Source organism: Macaca mulatta, chromosome 15, assembly GCF_049350105.2.
Source record: "Macaca mulatta isolate MMU2019108-1 chromosome 15, T2T-MMU8v2.0, whole genome shotgun sequence".
NCBI lineage: Eukaryota > Metazoa > Chordata > Mammalia > Primates > Cercopithecidae > Macaca > Macaca mulatta.
This window is the reverse complement of record NC_133420.1, coordinates 49,408,040-49,423,845: the sequence shown is the minus strand read 5'-3', so window position 1 is coordinate 49,423,845 and position 15,806 is coordinate 49,408,040. Positions and strand designations below refer to the sequence as shown.

Here is a 15,806-nt window from a genome sequence, read left to right as displayed (position 1 = left end):
ATGTCATAATGCACAAAAATCTTACAGAGAACATGTCATGCTAAGAAAAATGGTTCTTTACCAAAATCTCCTGGGTCCCTGGCTCACTCAGCTGCTTCTCCTCACTAAAGTGGAAGCAGGATGAGTAAAAAGCGATAGCAAGGTTAAATAAAAAAATGCAGAGTGCAGAACTATACCTTTATACTTCAATAGTAAGTTTACTTAAAAATTTTTTGAGAAAAAATCTCTCCATCATGATTAAAACTATTTTTAAATGTTGCCTTACACATGCAAGAAATGAAAAAGAATGAAGAAAAATGAAATGAACAGAGATGAAATATGATCATGGATGCATCTTGACTTTTAAAAAATATTGTAAATGAAAAACTCAAGGGCCTAGACAAAACAGAGCCTTCTGAGTGGGTTCCATGAAGTCTCTATTTTTGTGGCTTCACTGATTCTAGTACAGGATAAATACTCTCAGAAGAAAAGGTTATTCCAAACAAATTGCTAATGAGACATTTTATTCATTCTTTCTAGAATTGCACCAATTTTCTGGCCAATTGCTGTTTGGAAATACTCTTGACTGATAATTTTGTTAAAAGTGGAAAAAGGAATTAAAGGGTGAATTTACAGAATAACCAAGGGGTGACTTCTTACTCCACTGTACTTAACAAATCTTAACTTGCCTCGCTTTTTCTAGAGCACATATGCTGGCTCCTCAATGAGACTGGCAAAACCCTGCAGGCAGCGACCATGTGTGACAGGCTTTAATTCACAGCACCTAATACACCATGTTCTGCTGAGCTGTTCAATCAAAGCTGACTCATAAATTAATTATTATTTGGAGTTGGGGAAGAAAGTTAGCATTCTTATAAATAATAACTGAGATTTAACTATTCAGGCCTATGTTCTAAGTTATCACTTTGATCTTTTTTAAAATGCAAATTATGTAAGTTAAATGCATTTAGTCAGGTTTTCTAATTATTAATTTATTACACATTAAAACAAAAATTCTCTTACCTTTGAAGCTGTAAGGAGCATCATCGTACACTTTTCAAGAACTGCCCTAGCTGCTGCCATTTTTGCCTTTTTCTTTTCATCTTTCAAATCCTAAATATGAAATAAAATCAAGGAGGATTCTAAGATCATGTAAACAATCCAATTTCTTAAGAAAGTATTTATTCAACAATAATACTCAAAAATTCAATAATATTAAGTGGAAAATAAAAAAACAGGATAAAGTTTTACAAAGTGTCACTGCTTCAATATAAACACATCAACACAATATGAGTAGAAAGAAAAAGCTACTCTTAGTAAGGCCTGGAGAGCCAGGAACTGAGACACAAGTAGAGGCTGTACATGGTTGACATTCTGGTGTTCTGTCATACCTGACATTCTCACGCCAAGTGCACACACTGCACCCCTAACCAGAAACACCCAGCCTATGTCTTACTTAATTAAAAGTAAATGTCTTCTGAGCATCTATCGACTATTATTTCCTTCAAAACAGATACTTAAAAGTTGATTATTTAAGGAGCCTTGTCTAATCCCATCTAACTGCTATACATCTCAAATTGGGGTTCATTTGTCTTACTCTTAACCAATATGCTGCTCTGAAATATTCTTAAGATGTTTCTTTGGTAGATTACTTTCCCCAACAAGATTGAAAAGGAACACTTAAGAAAGCATTGTGGATTGAATTTGTTTTGCTGGGGGGTGGCTTCTCCTCACAGAGCCCTCAATAGAACGTGTGCTATTATATGAGGTAGCCAAAGTTTGCTGATCAAATCTACAACAAAATACTCTGTTAATAATTTGGTTATTATATCTAAATCAGAAGTGGGCAATACTTTCAATTAAAGCCCAGATAAACATTTGAGGCCTTCTGAGCTATATGGTCTCCATCACAGCTACTCAATTATATCATTGTAGTGTGAAAGCAAACAGAGACAATACACAAATAAATAAGAACGGCTGTGTTCCAAGAAAACTTTATTTATGGACATTGAAATTTGAATTACATAAAATTTTTCTCTGTCACATTAGTCTTTTTTATTTGTAAGTTAAAGGCCCTTTCTTACAAATAAGAAAAACCTAAAGTTTGAGTATGATTTGCCTTTGAAAGTAAATTTGCTTGAATAAATTAGAATGGATTCAGAAGATAGTCCTACACAATATCACTCTTACTCACTTGCATCCCAATATAGATTTAATAAGAGATAGAGATGGAATTACAAATAGTGTACAACAAAGTGCGTATAACCCCAAAGCTAATGCAGATCACATCCCAAAGAACTGTGTCCTATATGTGAGTATCATCCATCATGGGTACCTATAGATAAAGGTTGAGGTTGCTTATAAAATTTCCACTCATTCCTCTTGTCTTTAACATTTTGGACAGGACTCCTTTCAAAACCACCTGTGGGTCTAGCTGACAATTCATCAGGTGTGTATGCCATACCTAACACTTATAAGCCACATATGACACCATATGATGAATAGTGATAACAAGCAACAGAAAAAGAAGGCATCTCAGCCTGGAAAGGGTTGGTCCACAGGACAAAACAGAGGCGTCCATAAAACCCAGATGGTCCATGAAGAAGTACTTTCCCAGACTTGGGTAAGGCTGTCACCACTGCCACTTTCTTTTCTTTTTGAGACAGAGTCTCCCTCCCTTGCCTAGGCTGGAGTGCAGTGGCATGATCTCAGCTCACTGCAGCCTCTGCTTCCCGGGCTCACACAATTCTCGTGCCTCAGCCTTCTGAGTAGCTGGGATTACAGGCATGTGCCACCACACCTAGCTAATTGCTGTATTTTTAGAAGAGATGGTGTTTTGTCACGTTGGCCAGGCTGGTCTCAAACTCCTGACCTCAGGTGATCCACCCACCTCAGCCTCCCAAAGTGCTGGGATTACAGGCATGAGCCACCACGCCCAGCCTTACCACTGCCACTTTCTACCACCTTGGTCCAGGTCACCATCACCTCTCAATAGATTACTGTAATATCCTCTTGAGTGGTCTCCCTGTCTCTGCCCTTGTCTCCATGCAAACTATTCTCAACATGGCAGCCAGAGTGATACTGTTAAAATGTAAGTCAGAATGTCATTCTTCTACTCAAAACCTGCAGTGGCTCCCCATTTTACTTAAAGTCAAAGTCCTTACGCAGTTTGGCCTGCCCACTACCTCTCTGATTTCATCTTATTACCCTTCCCCTTTGCTCACTTTGATCCATCCACTGGCCTTCGTGTTCTTTGAACACACCATGCATGTTTCTGATTTATTGTCTATCTCCTCCCACCCCTACTAAAATATAAGCTCCACGAGTGCAGAGGCTTTTGTCACTTTTATTTACTGCTGAATCCTCAACACCTAGTGTAGTATTTGGTTAACAGTAAGCAGCTTATGAATATTTGCTGAGAAAACTGAGAATGCACCTGACCTATAGCTCTTTGCAGGATATTTTGACTATTCTAAAGGAGAAAGTATTTCAACCCTGGATGCATATTCCACAAAAATGACCCAGGAGTAGCACTTATCAAACACAAAGATGATAAAAAGGCTGCCAGTAAGTTTCAGGGGTCTCACATTTAATGAGCTAAATTGTTAAAAACAGGTATCTCTTCAGCCAGAAGTTTTTAAATGTTGGATTACAATATTACAAGAATTGAGAAAAATAAAATGTTCTCCATGCCAAATTTCTAACTACAAATCAAAATGATGGTGAAAGTTTTTCAGTTATGTCCAGAAGCTGAAGAGGATCCTGTAGGAAGTGTAACTGAAGGATGGCAGCTTTAGAACCTATGACTCATGCCACACTTGCTCAAGGGATCAAGAAAACGCTAGATGATAAGCTATTATAATAAAAAAATATTCAGGCTAATAATTTTCATTGGGGAGAATGAGGAGAAGAAGGAAGATTAAGAGAAAGAGAAGGAAAAGAAAGGAAATGTGTTTTATAAAGAACAATACTGGCAGAGAGAAAATGAAACAATAAGGTACCTGCCTACAGAAACATCATTGGTATTAGAAACCAATGCCATTATTTAGCCTGCCACTTTCCAGACCAATACCCATCTTTCAACTCCAGCTGCAACCGGGAAAGTTCGTATCAAAAACTGAGAGAATACCTATGGGACTACACCCAGAACCATCCCAAGAAATGGTCAATTATTATATATATTTAACCTGCCAACAAGACAGACTCCTACACAAATACCCCAACAAGGAAAAGTCAATCCTAGACATAATATGGTCTTCTGTCTCCCAAAACTGAGGAGCTTATTGTCTGAATTGGGGAACAGACCCACAAAGAACTAATATTGGCTGGGCACAGTGGCTCACACCTGTAATCCCAGCACTTTGGGAGGCTGAGGCAGGCGGATCACCCGAGATTAGGAGTTCAAGACCAGCCTGGCTAACACGGTGAAACCCAGTCTCTACTAAAAATACAAAAAGTTAGCCGGGCGTGGTGGTGCATGCCTGTATTCCCAGCTACTCGGGAGGCTGAGGCAGGAGAATCACTTGAATCCAGGAGGTGGAGGTTGCAGTGAGCCGAGATCATGACACTGCACTCCAGCCTGGGCGACAGAGCAAGACTCTGTCTCAAAAAATAAATAAATAAAATAAAATAAAATAAAAAACGACTATCATGTTGTAGTTTGAGAACTACAGGCTTTAGTATCAGATATAACTGAGTTCAATCTGCAAGAATAGTGACCTTGGGAAAGTTTATCCTTGTCTCAGATTCAGTTTCCCTGTATGTAAAACAGTAGTAACAATACCTACCTCATAGGGATGTTTTGAGAATTAAATGAGATCATGTACATTAAGTACCTAACACATAGGCAGTGCAAATAAATAATAGCTTGGGTTATTACTATTAATCTAATATGGTAAGAATAACAAATATCTAACAAGATACTATAAGAATACGTATGATGACTCAATTTTACGTGCCTGAGCCCTGGGAGAGGAATCAAATGGAAAGCTTCATAAAAGAGAAAGTAACCAAATACAAAGAAGAAGTACTTAAGTTGAGCCCTGAAGGCAAGTATGACCTTTCCCAGTGTGTGAGGCGGGAACAAAATTAACTGTTATAAATGTACAAAAAAAGACATACAGATCTACTTACAGATCTACTTTGCTGGCTTATTTGTGAAAGGCTTTCAAGACCAAGGCTATAGACTTAATAAGCAAAGAAACCAATCCAAACAATCCTAAAGATCATACCTCCATCCAAACTGAAAAGTATGTATTTATCTGAAGATTGTAAAATGTGATGAATACATACATTTTGTCTATCTCCACTCAGATGTGCAAACTCCACCATTTCATTTCCAAATTGACTGAATATTTGGACAAACTCTTGAAAGCTATTCACTTTCTCTAGTCTTTCCATAGTTGCAAGAACCTGCAAAACAGAGAATATTTCATTATTTGGTGATAGCTACGCAAGAGACTGAGATTGTCAAGGCTGAGTAGAGAGAAAAAAGGGAAAATTCTGAATTCTAGGTGAAAGCTGAGAAGGAGGAGCCAGAAAGAAGACACAGAAGGGGATGCTCAGAGAAGTAGAAGTAGATTCAAGGCACAGAATTATTAGGGGAATGATTTGTTTATAGGATGAGATTTTGAGTTATTTGAAAAGAAAAAGAATAAAAGAAATGACTACATATACAAAGGAAGGGATCATTTATGTAGCCAAGTCTAGGAGGTGAGCATGGGCAGGACTACAGTAATCAAATCTTCAGAGAACTGGGAAGGGGTGAGGATAAAAGTCAGCACACACAAGCTTTAAGGCTCAGTGAACCAGGATAACAGGAACCCTAACATTCTCAGGAAAGCAGAAGGAACCTCATCATCTGCAGAGTATGGAGTCAAAAGGGAAGTGTGGGACTTTAAGAGGAGGAAAATCAGTCTGGTTCAGTCAGGAATGGGCCGTCAGGGGTGAATATAGAGTGTGAATCTGTGGTAGAGCCAATGACTAAAATGTTATGTGTTTTCTTGATGTAAGAAATAAAGTAAATAGATGTGAAACATATTTTCAAATACTTTTCTTTAAAATAACATGACTAGATTGTTTTAGTCAGAACAAGATAGGTTAAAAAAACACAGATATCCTGTGTTTACTTATTTTTCATGAGAATATGATGAATATTTGGCATGTTAATCTGCCCTGGCAGCTCAGGAAGTTCAGGCAGCTAACACAGATAAGGCTCATTGCCACTGCTGTGCAGAACCTCCATCTTTCAAAGAGAGGAAGGTTGTTTCTGTTTCTCTAGCGCTGCCAGATCCACCTCTCCCATTTCTCATTCATTCAACATTCATCAGGTGGTTTTATCCTCAAATCCTACTAGGACAACTCCTGCCCTGGCCAACTGCTCTCCTCTTTGCCTAGGGAATTATCCAAAGAAAGAAGTGATCATACAGACCCTGGATTCCCAGATGATCATGGAGCATGATCATCATCTGAGAGATTAACTTCTGGACTGGAAGAGTCTAAATCTGTTCTGCACGTTTTGAGATTATTCAATAACATTTAGGAATTCTGCATGCAGAAATTTTGTAGCTGTGGATAATTATCATTTCCACTGATTTAACTGTGTCTTAAGTTATATATTGTTAGTCTCTGATTTGGGAGGGAAAAAAAGTACTGAAGAATTCAGTATTTTTATCAACTAAGTTTCTGCTACATACACTATCATAGTGCTTGCCTTTTCTTTCCAAATGTTGTACACATTTGAAGCTTTTACCAATAAGCCTCAACAAGCAGATAATGATTCTCTAAGAGGAGACATTACTTGCATTCAGAAGTTTAGGCACAGTATACTCATCATTTAAGAATTACACATATAGAAGAATTTAAACTACAGACAGAGTTATAAACAATAATAGTCAAGCATTGCCAAATTACTTAAATTAACCTAAAAAGAACTTTTTTTTTTTTTTTTAAAGAAACGCTCATACAGGCATAGCTCCAGGAGGAACCCAGGGCCCAAGTGTATTCAATGTGTAGATGATCAATGTGTCAATGTATCCTGCAATTCACATTAATTCCCACAGCTAGCTGCACTCTTCATCCACATGTGAGCCAAGTGATCCACCACTAAAAGTCATAAGAAGCACTTTGAACAACACAGAAAGACAAAAATACAGCAACATCAGAAAGGTAAGTACCTTATTTCTTGATGTTATTATCTGTTTAATGACTACTCGGTCTGCCAGCAACAACACCTTTGTCACTGAAGAAAGAAGTAATCTTGCAGCCTTTATCACTCCTGTTTTGTCTGTAAAAATTGTGATCTGCCCATCAGATTCCAGATGGTTCAAGTTGGTTATGTCTGTCAATGCTGCAATTGTTTCTCCTAACAAGAAAGGAGAGAGGGTAAAGTTAAACTGGCAGTAAGACACACAAATTCAAATCTCAACTTTTCTCTAACCTTGAAGGTAAGGCACAATGAGGAGGAACTCCGCTTTGGACTCTTACTTCAGGAACAAGAAACAGTTTCACCTTGACGATTGCAGGGATTATCATACCAAGCTTTCTAACCAGAAAATAATAGCACACTCTTAAGAATGGTGACAAATTTTGCCCTCACCCAGTTTGAAAAACATCATAATTTTTGTTTCCAGTGGTAATGCAAACTACACAATCTAAAAGCTCCTGCCCTACACGACAGTAAGAGAAGTCCCATGAGTCAAAAACTAAAGAATACCCTAAAACCAGAGCAGTAAGCAGGTGCCAAGGCTTGGACTGGGGCCAGGCCAGGGAGAAGTCAGGGGTCACTGCCGATCTCCACAAGCTGAAGGGGCTTAGGTTTTCAGGAATCCTCAGGGAGAGAAAAAAGATAGGGCTTTGGGCCCCAAGGGATGACATCTTCAATATATTGGAGACCCATAAATAACTGTCAATAGGCAAAAAGAAACAATAAGGAAGTTTGTCTGTCAGACAAACAAAGCCTGGACTTTGGGTGGGGAAAGTAAACAAAACTAAAGCCTCCGTCCTGAGAATTCAAACGACAGGCTGGCCCTCATTCACGCTGCAGTTTGAATTTATATAAACTTCATATGATGCCTGGCATAAACCATTCTATTAATTGAACTCCCTCCCAACCCTCTAGAAAAATTATCTTCTTCACTGTTGCCATAAAAACTTTTGATTTCTGTAATGGTAATTATCTACTAATAAAATAATACAAGTGTTTGCCTCCTCAAGGCTATAACATTCTTGAAACCTCCATACTGTTATAAGTTAAAAAGATTTTAAAGATAATAAACTTTTAACCAACTTATAGTGTTCAAGATCATTTTTTAAAGTCCTAAATATACCTATGTGCCTAACGGATTGATTTTCTTACAAAAGCCCTCCTGTCAATTCTATTACATATACACAATAATGTGTCTGCTCATAGGCTAAGGATCTTGAGTAGAAAGTATTGGAATCTTAATGGAGAGGCCACAGGGTGAAATATAAGTCAAGGTTTAGAAATCAGTCTGGCAGGCACGGTGGCTCACACCTGTAATCCTAGCACTTTGGGAGGCCAAGGCAGGCAGATCACCTGAGGTCAGGAGTTCAAGACAAGCCTGGCCAACATGGCGAAACTCGGTCTCTACTAAAAAAATACAAAAATGAGCCAGGTGTGGTGGCAGGGGCCTGTAATCCCAGCTACTCAGGAGGCTGAGGCAGAGAATCACTGGGACCTGGGAAGCAGAGGTTACAGTCAGCTGAGATGGCTCCACTGCATTCCAGCCTGGGTGACAGAGTGAGACTTGGTCTCAAAAAAAAAAAGAAAAAGAAAAAAAGAAAGATCAATCTAGTAGGAGTACATAAAACAGAATGGAAAGGAAAGACTTAAAGCCAGGCTATTATATCAATTGTGGGTGTGAAATAGTAGGGACCTTACTAGTATAGTAGCCATAGGAACATTAAGAAGATGATTTGGGAGACATTTTTATGAGAAAACATAAAATTAGTACCTGACCAATGATAAGAAGGAAAGAACGAGTGAAAAAATGGCCTCAAAGTTGTAAACCTAAGTTGCTTAAAGAAAATCAGAAGGGCATTGGAAGGGAGATGATAATTTTACTTTCAGACAACAGGAGCTTGAAATAACACAGGAATACACCAAAAATAAGCTATGCGACATGGACTGGTAATGCAGACTTGGATGTCTTGTTTATAAAGACAATTGCTGAAGCTCTACAGATAGAGGAATTCTGTGGTAACCAGCCTTCAAGAAGGCTCCCCATGATCCCCACCTACTGTTATGCACAACTTTGTGCTGTCTGTCCCCTCCCACATCATATGAGGGTTGGTATGGTGGAAGTAATGGTATGTCACTTCCAAGCTTAGGTTCTAAAATAACTGAGGCAGCTGTCTGGGTTGCTCTCTCTCTCTGAGAGAAACCAGTTGCCATGTCATAAGCAGCCCTTACTACGCAGAGACCTACGTGGAGAGGAAGTGAGGCCTCTGGCCAACAACCATGAGAGGGAGGCTGGAAGCAGACCTGCAGTCCAGTCAAGCTTCCAGGTAACAGAGGCCTGGTCAAAACACTGACCACTACCTTATGAGACACATTGACACGGAGCCACCCAGTGAAGCTACTCCCTGATTGGTGCCCCCTCAAAAACTGTTTGAGATAGCAAATGTTTGCCGTTTTAAGTTGCTAAGTTTGGGTTAATTTGTTACACAGCAATAGGTAACTAATACAAAGTTTTGATAGCAAAATATACAGAGAACAAAAGTGCTTAGAATTAACCTTAAAGCATACAGAAGGGGCAGGAGGAAAAGTATCACTTTGCATTCTATCATTAATAGCTAAAAGGATAAAAATATTTCCTCTGATCCTCTGGAAAATGTTAATTTTTTTCTACACCTCTCAACCACAAAAGATACCACATATAAGCCTGCACATACAGCATTATTCAACCTTTCATTTTTCTGAGTAGACCTCAGGCTTTTTTTTTTTTTTGATACAGAGTTTCACTCTTGTTGCCCAGGCTGGAGTGCAATGGCGCGATCTCAGCTCACCGCAACCTCCGCCTCCTGGGTTCAAGCGATTCTCCTGCCTCAGCCTCCCTAGTAGCTGGGATTACAGGCATGCGTCACCACCTCGGCTAATTTTGTATTTTTAGTAGAGACAGGGTTTCTCTATATTGGTCAGGCTGGTCTTAAACTCCTGACCTCAGGTGATCCACCCACCTCGGCCTCCCAAAGTGCTGGGATTACAGGCATGAGCCACCGCACCTGGCCCGACCCCAGGCATTTAACTCATAAGTACGAGGGATAGTAGCATTTGGTCAGCTCCACCACCATGGTTAACTGCTTCCTTAACATTATAAAGTTGTTCAAAGTATAAACTGTTCAGAAATCAGTTCCCTAAAAAAGTCACAAAGCTGTCTTACAGCTTCACAGGTATCATTTTTAATTTATTATATGTAATTACTAGTGTTGCATCTTAATAGGAAAACCCAAGGTCAATCAAACACAAATATTTGTTGAACTTCCATAGAAAACATAAATATAAACCTTGCCTGGTAGCCAAGTAAAAAGCAACAATATAATGTAAGAGTTCAACACAGGGAAGTAAGAATAAAAATTGATTATTATAATGACAACTAATATTTATTGAGCACTTACTATGTGTGAAATGATACAAGCATTACATCAAAACACCTCTATAAACCCTAACAGTCCCATTTTATAGATGAGAACACTGAGGTTTAGAAATGTTTAATAGATTGCCCAATATCCCCTGCTTGCAAGTAGAAGCACTAGGATTAAAGTCTAGGCAGTCCGACTCTAAAACTTTAGTTCTTTTTTTTTTTTTTTTTTTGAGACAGGGTCTCATTCTGTCATCTCCCAGGCTGCAGTGACACCATCACTGCTCACTGCAACCTCAACCTTCCTGGGCTTAAACAATCCTCCCAACTCAGCCTCCCAAGTAGCTGGGACTGGAGGCATGCACCACCACACCTGGCTATTTTATTTTTCTTATGTCTTGTAGAGACAGGGTCTCACTATGTTGCCCAGATTGGTCTCAAACACAGCTCAAGCGATCCGTCCACCTTAGCCTCCAAGTGTTGGGATTACAGGTGTGAGCTACGGCACCTAGCCAGCTCCAGTTCTTTATCTACTGCTTTATATTAGTTCCCTCAAATGAATGCTGTCGCCGAAAAAAGAAAATCATTCGTAGGGGCTGAGTGGGCTAGAAACATTACAGGAGTGATTTAATGAAGTCTTAAGTTTGTATGTGTTAAGAGAAAAAAGCCTTCTATATTTTACAACTCCAGAAGGTATCATTCTCATACTCTTACCTGAGTGACACTAGGAGGAAGATGACATGTGGAGCCCATGACACCTGATATCTTTCAAAATACTCCATTTATGGAGCTGCCTGGGCGTATGGTACTCATGTCAGTGTACCACGTCCTCCTTTCTCACCTTACACTGAGCACAATGACGTGCTACAAAGCCAACAAGGAGCACAGGACTCAGCTTGTCCTTTCATTTAAAAAATACTATACTCCTGCTTTAATCAGTGGTTGTTAGAAGAAACAGTAATTGTTTTATTTCTTTTTTTTTTTAACCACAAAGCTTTCTTCAAAAAGAAACAGTAATATGAAGAACATCTCCACATTTTCTGTTGAATTGTCCATTATGTAATGTCTGTTTCATAAGCACCCACACAATAATTTAGTGTCGGGAAAAAAAGTCTCTCCTCTTACAAGCTGGTTTGTTTCCTTTCAACAAACAATGAGATTATATAATCCTTTGTTTCCAACATTTTTGTCTTGACTTCCAGGAAGTACAAAGATAAATTTCATGCTTAATTAAAATAAAAATGTTTGCCAAAGTTTCTGGTTTATTTATTTTCACATCCTATTTTAATAAGTTTATTGAACATGTCTTTTATTGTAAGTGCTTTCATATCCTTTTCTAAAGTAGGAAAAATATGAATTATGAATAGAATAAGGATATCTCCCCCTGCTTCCCACATAAAACTTATTCTCTATCCCAGTGAATGGCTAGAAATCCAAGACTCAACCCAGGGTCTTCCCTTTCCTTTAGTCAACAACCTACTTTTACCTATTCACCCATCTTAATGAGTATTTTGTGTACTCTTCCTGCTCTTTACAGTCCTATTACACTGACTTGGCCTAGCTGGTTTTACCACAAAAGCTTCCCTATTAGTCTCCCTGCCTTCAGTCTCAACCTTCTCTCGGTCTGTCCTCATTCGTTCATTTCCTTCATACTATCAGAAAGACTTCTATCTAACACAAAACATCTGTGAAATGTTCTTGTTTTGAAAAAACAAAACAAGGCCGGGCGCGGTGGCTCACTCCTGTAATCCCAGCACTTTGGGAGGCCGAGGCAGGTGGATCACCTGAGGTCGGGAGTTCAAGACCAGCCTGACCAACATGGAGAAACCCTGTCTCTACTAAAAATACAAAATTAGTCAGGCATGGTGGCGCATGCCTGTAATCCCAGCTACTCGGGAGGCTGAGGCACCAGGAGGTGGAGGTTGTGGTGAGCTGAGATCGTGCCATTGCACTCCAGCCTGGGCAAAAAGAGCGAAACTCCGTCTCAAAAAAAAAAAAAAGAAAAAACAAAACAAAACAAAATAACACAAAGCAATACGCCTTTCATCTGGCTCAAAATTTCTCAACGACTCCTAGTATAGAATAATAGTTGAAATCATCCACATAACATACAGGACCATGTATGATCTTGTCCACCCCTCCACATATACTTGGTTTTATCGCAATCACTCTCCTCTCGCTGATGACCTGCTCCTCCCTCAGAGTTCCCCATCTCAGTAGATGGCACCACCATTTGCCCAGCTGTTCATATCCCAAATCTTGGAGTTATCCCTGGCTCTTCTATCACATCCCACATCCAAACCATCAGCCAATCCTATCAACTCCACTTTGGCAATATATCGAAACACAGTCACCTTTCACCACCTCAAATGCTATCGTCTAGTCTAAGTCACCATCATCTATCACCTGGACCTCTGTGACAACCTCCTAACTGGTTTCTCTGAATCCATCCTCACACCCCCTAAAATGTATTTTCTATACAGGAGCCACCAGTTACCCTTTTAAAATACAAATGAGATCATGTCACTGCCCAGCACAAAATCTCCCACTAATCCCTCATTCCACTTAGAACATAGTCCAAAATTCCAGTCTTTGCCTATTCTCACTTTCTCCTTGCCAGGAATGCCCTTCCCCCCCAAGTATCCACATAGCTCAGGCCTTCACTTCATTGCAGTCTCTGCTCTAATGTTCCTTCCTCAGTGGGTCTTCCTAATCCCCTATCCCAGGAGTTCTCAACTGGGGGCCACTTTTCTCAACTGGGGGCAATTTCTAGAGCTATTGCTGGTTGTCACATAGTAGGAGAGGGGACCTTCTGGCATCTAGTAGGTAGAAGTTAGTGATGCTGATAAACATCCTACAATGTACAGGTCAACCCCCTACAACAGAGAAGTATCCAGCCCAATATGTCAGTAGCACCAAAGTTAAAAAACCCTGCCCTCTGTAAAACAGCAGCTTCATTGGTCTCCTAACTCTTACCTTGCTTTTTTTTTTTTAACATGGTAACTATCACCACCTGACATTACATATTTATTCATTTATGATCTGTCTCCCTCAGCAGAATGCAAGGCCCACAATGGCAGATTTTGGACTGATTTGTCCATGCCTATCTCGCTATGGCCTAAAAGAACGCTGGTATATCACCAGCATTCAGTAAATATTTGTTGAAAAAATTAATGGATAAATGATACTTCAACAAAGCTACAGTTCTCAGAACACCCTAGGTTCTCAAAGGCTTCTGTGCTACCATCTATAGAGAACCGTGAACCATCATGAAGTCTGAAGTCACTATGATTTGTTTACTGTAGAATACTAATGGATACTAATGCTTATTTCCATTTCCTATGTCGTGGAAAGTAGACTAATACGTTCTTAGAGAATAGAGGCCACAGCTCCCACTTCTTTATCTGTCTCACATCTCAATGGCTGATGGTGAGGATGGCCAATCACTAACTCTGACCAGTGAAGGAGTCCTATGTTTCAGATTTAGGACTTGATCCAAGCGAAGTGCAATATTTATGGAAGCTAATCCAGACCTTTAATGTTTGAGGCAGCCATAATCAGAGAGCTATATATCTTCATTCAAAATAAAACAATAATTTTTCATCATAACCAAAGCAATAAAAGTGGTTTGAATACTCTTCAAAATCAATATCCACCTACCTGCTTGTTTAGCTTCAATACAGGCAATATTTATTTCTTCTTTCAAATCCCAGTTTTCATTGGCTATAGCTTCTCCTACTTTAACAAATCTTCCAACTGCCAAGTTGACAGCTTGTCCTACACGCTGAATTGCTTGCAGAGTTTTATCAGACTTTTTGGTATTATCTTTATGATTAATAAGTGTGGTGATCTAAAAATAAAAGATAAAAGCAACTTTTATCTCAACACCTCTTTTTTTTAAGCTGTACCACAAAGTCAAAGAAAATTAAGCCTGGCATACAGGATAGCTCAACAGACTAAATCAATAGTTAGAGATGTTTCAACTGAGACAACCAGCAAAGTATCCTGCATCATTCCTTAGGACAATGTTTCCATTAATTACAACTCCAAGTTCACCTGAGGGCAGTTATCTGGGGCATGCAGTTTATCTGCGGCATACAGTTCCAGAGGCCCTCCAGATCTTTCAACAAATCTTAAGGAGAAAAGTAGGAGCGGATAGATCATTACATTCAGAAAGTCAAAGTACTTCAGGTCTTGTTTCCTCTACTACGACTTCAGATGCTATGAGAGTAGAGACAGCTCTTCTTCCTCTCCATTCCACTCCATTGCCTACCATGGTGCCCAGGTTGTACAAAATAGTACTTGTGCCATACATGTTTACCAAATTAACTGGATACTTTAGAATGAGCATTGTAATCTATATTTTATATTTTGCTAAGTTTTGTTGCATCCAACTCAAAATAAATGAAATACCAAGAGTCTTAACACTTGATCCCAGGCCCTGAAATAAAATACAAAAGGTGACAACTTCAGCTCACTGAAACAAACATAATTCTTCAAAATATCTTAGGAAACTAGTACATGAACTATGCTGACATCTAAGAATATTTATTAAAGAAATGTTGTATGAAAAACAACTACTGCTCAATGTACATGTACTAGTATTAAAAGAAGAGCAAGAGAATTACAAGAAGGGGAAGAGAATCACTTTTACTCTTTGTACAACTACTATGTGTCAAGCACTTTATATGTATGTTTAGGTATTAATAATTTAGAATTAATAGACCTAGGTTTGAGTCTTGGCTCGGTGACTACTTGCTAAGTAGTCTAGGGAAATTTAATCTCTAAATTTCCTCAACTACAATATTGTTTTTCATCAAATGTTGAATATCTACTATAGGCCAGTTCCTAAGGATGCATCAATGAACAAGACTAAGACAATCCCGCCCCCATTAGGTTTACATTATGGTAGAATAGCAATAATTCAGTTACACGAAATATATTTGTTGCACACTATCATATCCCAAATAAAATTCTAGGCAAACCTGAAATAACAATCAACAAGAAAGAAAAGCCCATGTTTCCATGGGGCTTACATTCTAGTGAAGGGGGAGACCCAATAATCACATAAATAGGTAAACAAAAAATAAACTTTAATATAATTGTTATGTGCAAAATGTTAGGATAGTGTGATAAAAGTGTCTGTATAGCTACCTGAAATTGATTGGTCCTTCTAAGAGGAAGTGATATTTAAGCTGAGATCTAAATGACAGCGAAGTGGTTAGA

The 15,806-nt window shown here is 38.9% G+C and overlaps 1 protein-coding gene and 1 pseudogene across 3 annotated transcripts in view; both read right to left on the bottom strand.

Annotated features, from left to right (window-relative positions):
• CTNNAL1 (catenin alpha like 1) overlaps positions 1–15,806 on the bottom strand; it is a 73,184-nt gene that overhangs the window by 43,674 nt on the left and 13,704 nt on the right. For all 3 annotated transcript variants that reach the window (XR_013405656.1, XM_001108162.5, XM_077968373.1), the window contains exons 2-5: positions 14,241–14,430; positions 7,155–7,342; positions 5,272–5,391; positions 1,003–1,092 (exon numbers count right to left, since the gene is read on the bottom strand). Coding sequence is in view for 2 of the 3 variants with exons in the window: in XM_001108162.5 (XP_001108162.1) it covers positions 1,003–1,092; positions 5,272–5,391; positions 7,155–7,342; positions 14,241–14,430 (588 nt within the window). In the remaining variant the exon portion in view is untranslated. The remainder of the gene's footprint in view (positions 1–1,002; positions 1,093–5,271; positions 5,392–7,154; positions 7,343–14,240; positions 14,431–15,806) is intronic.
• On the bottom strand, positions 6,933–7,092 carry LOC114672913 (5.8S ribosomal RNA; annotated as a pseudogene).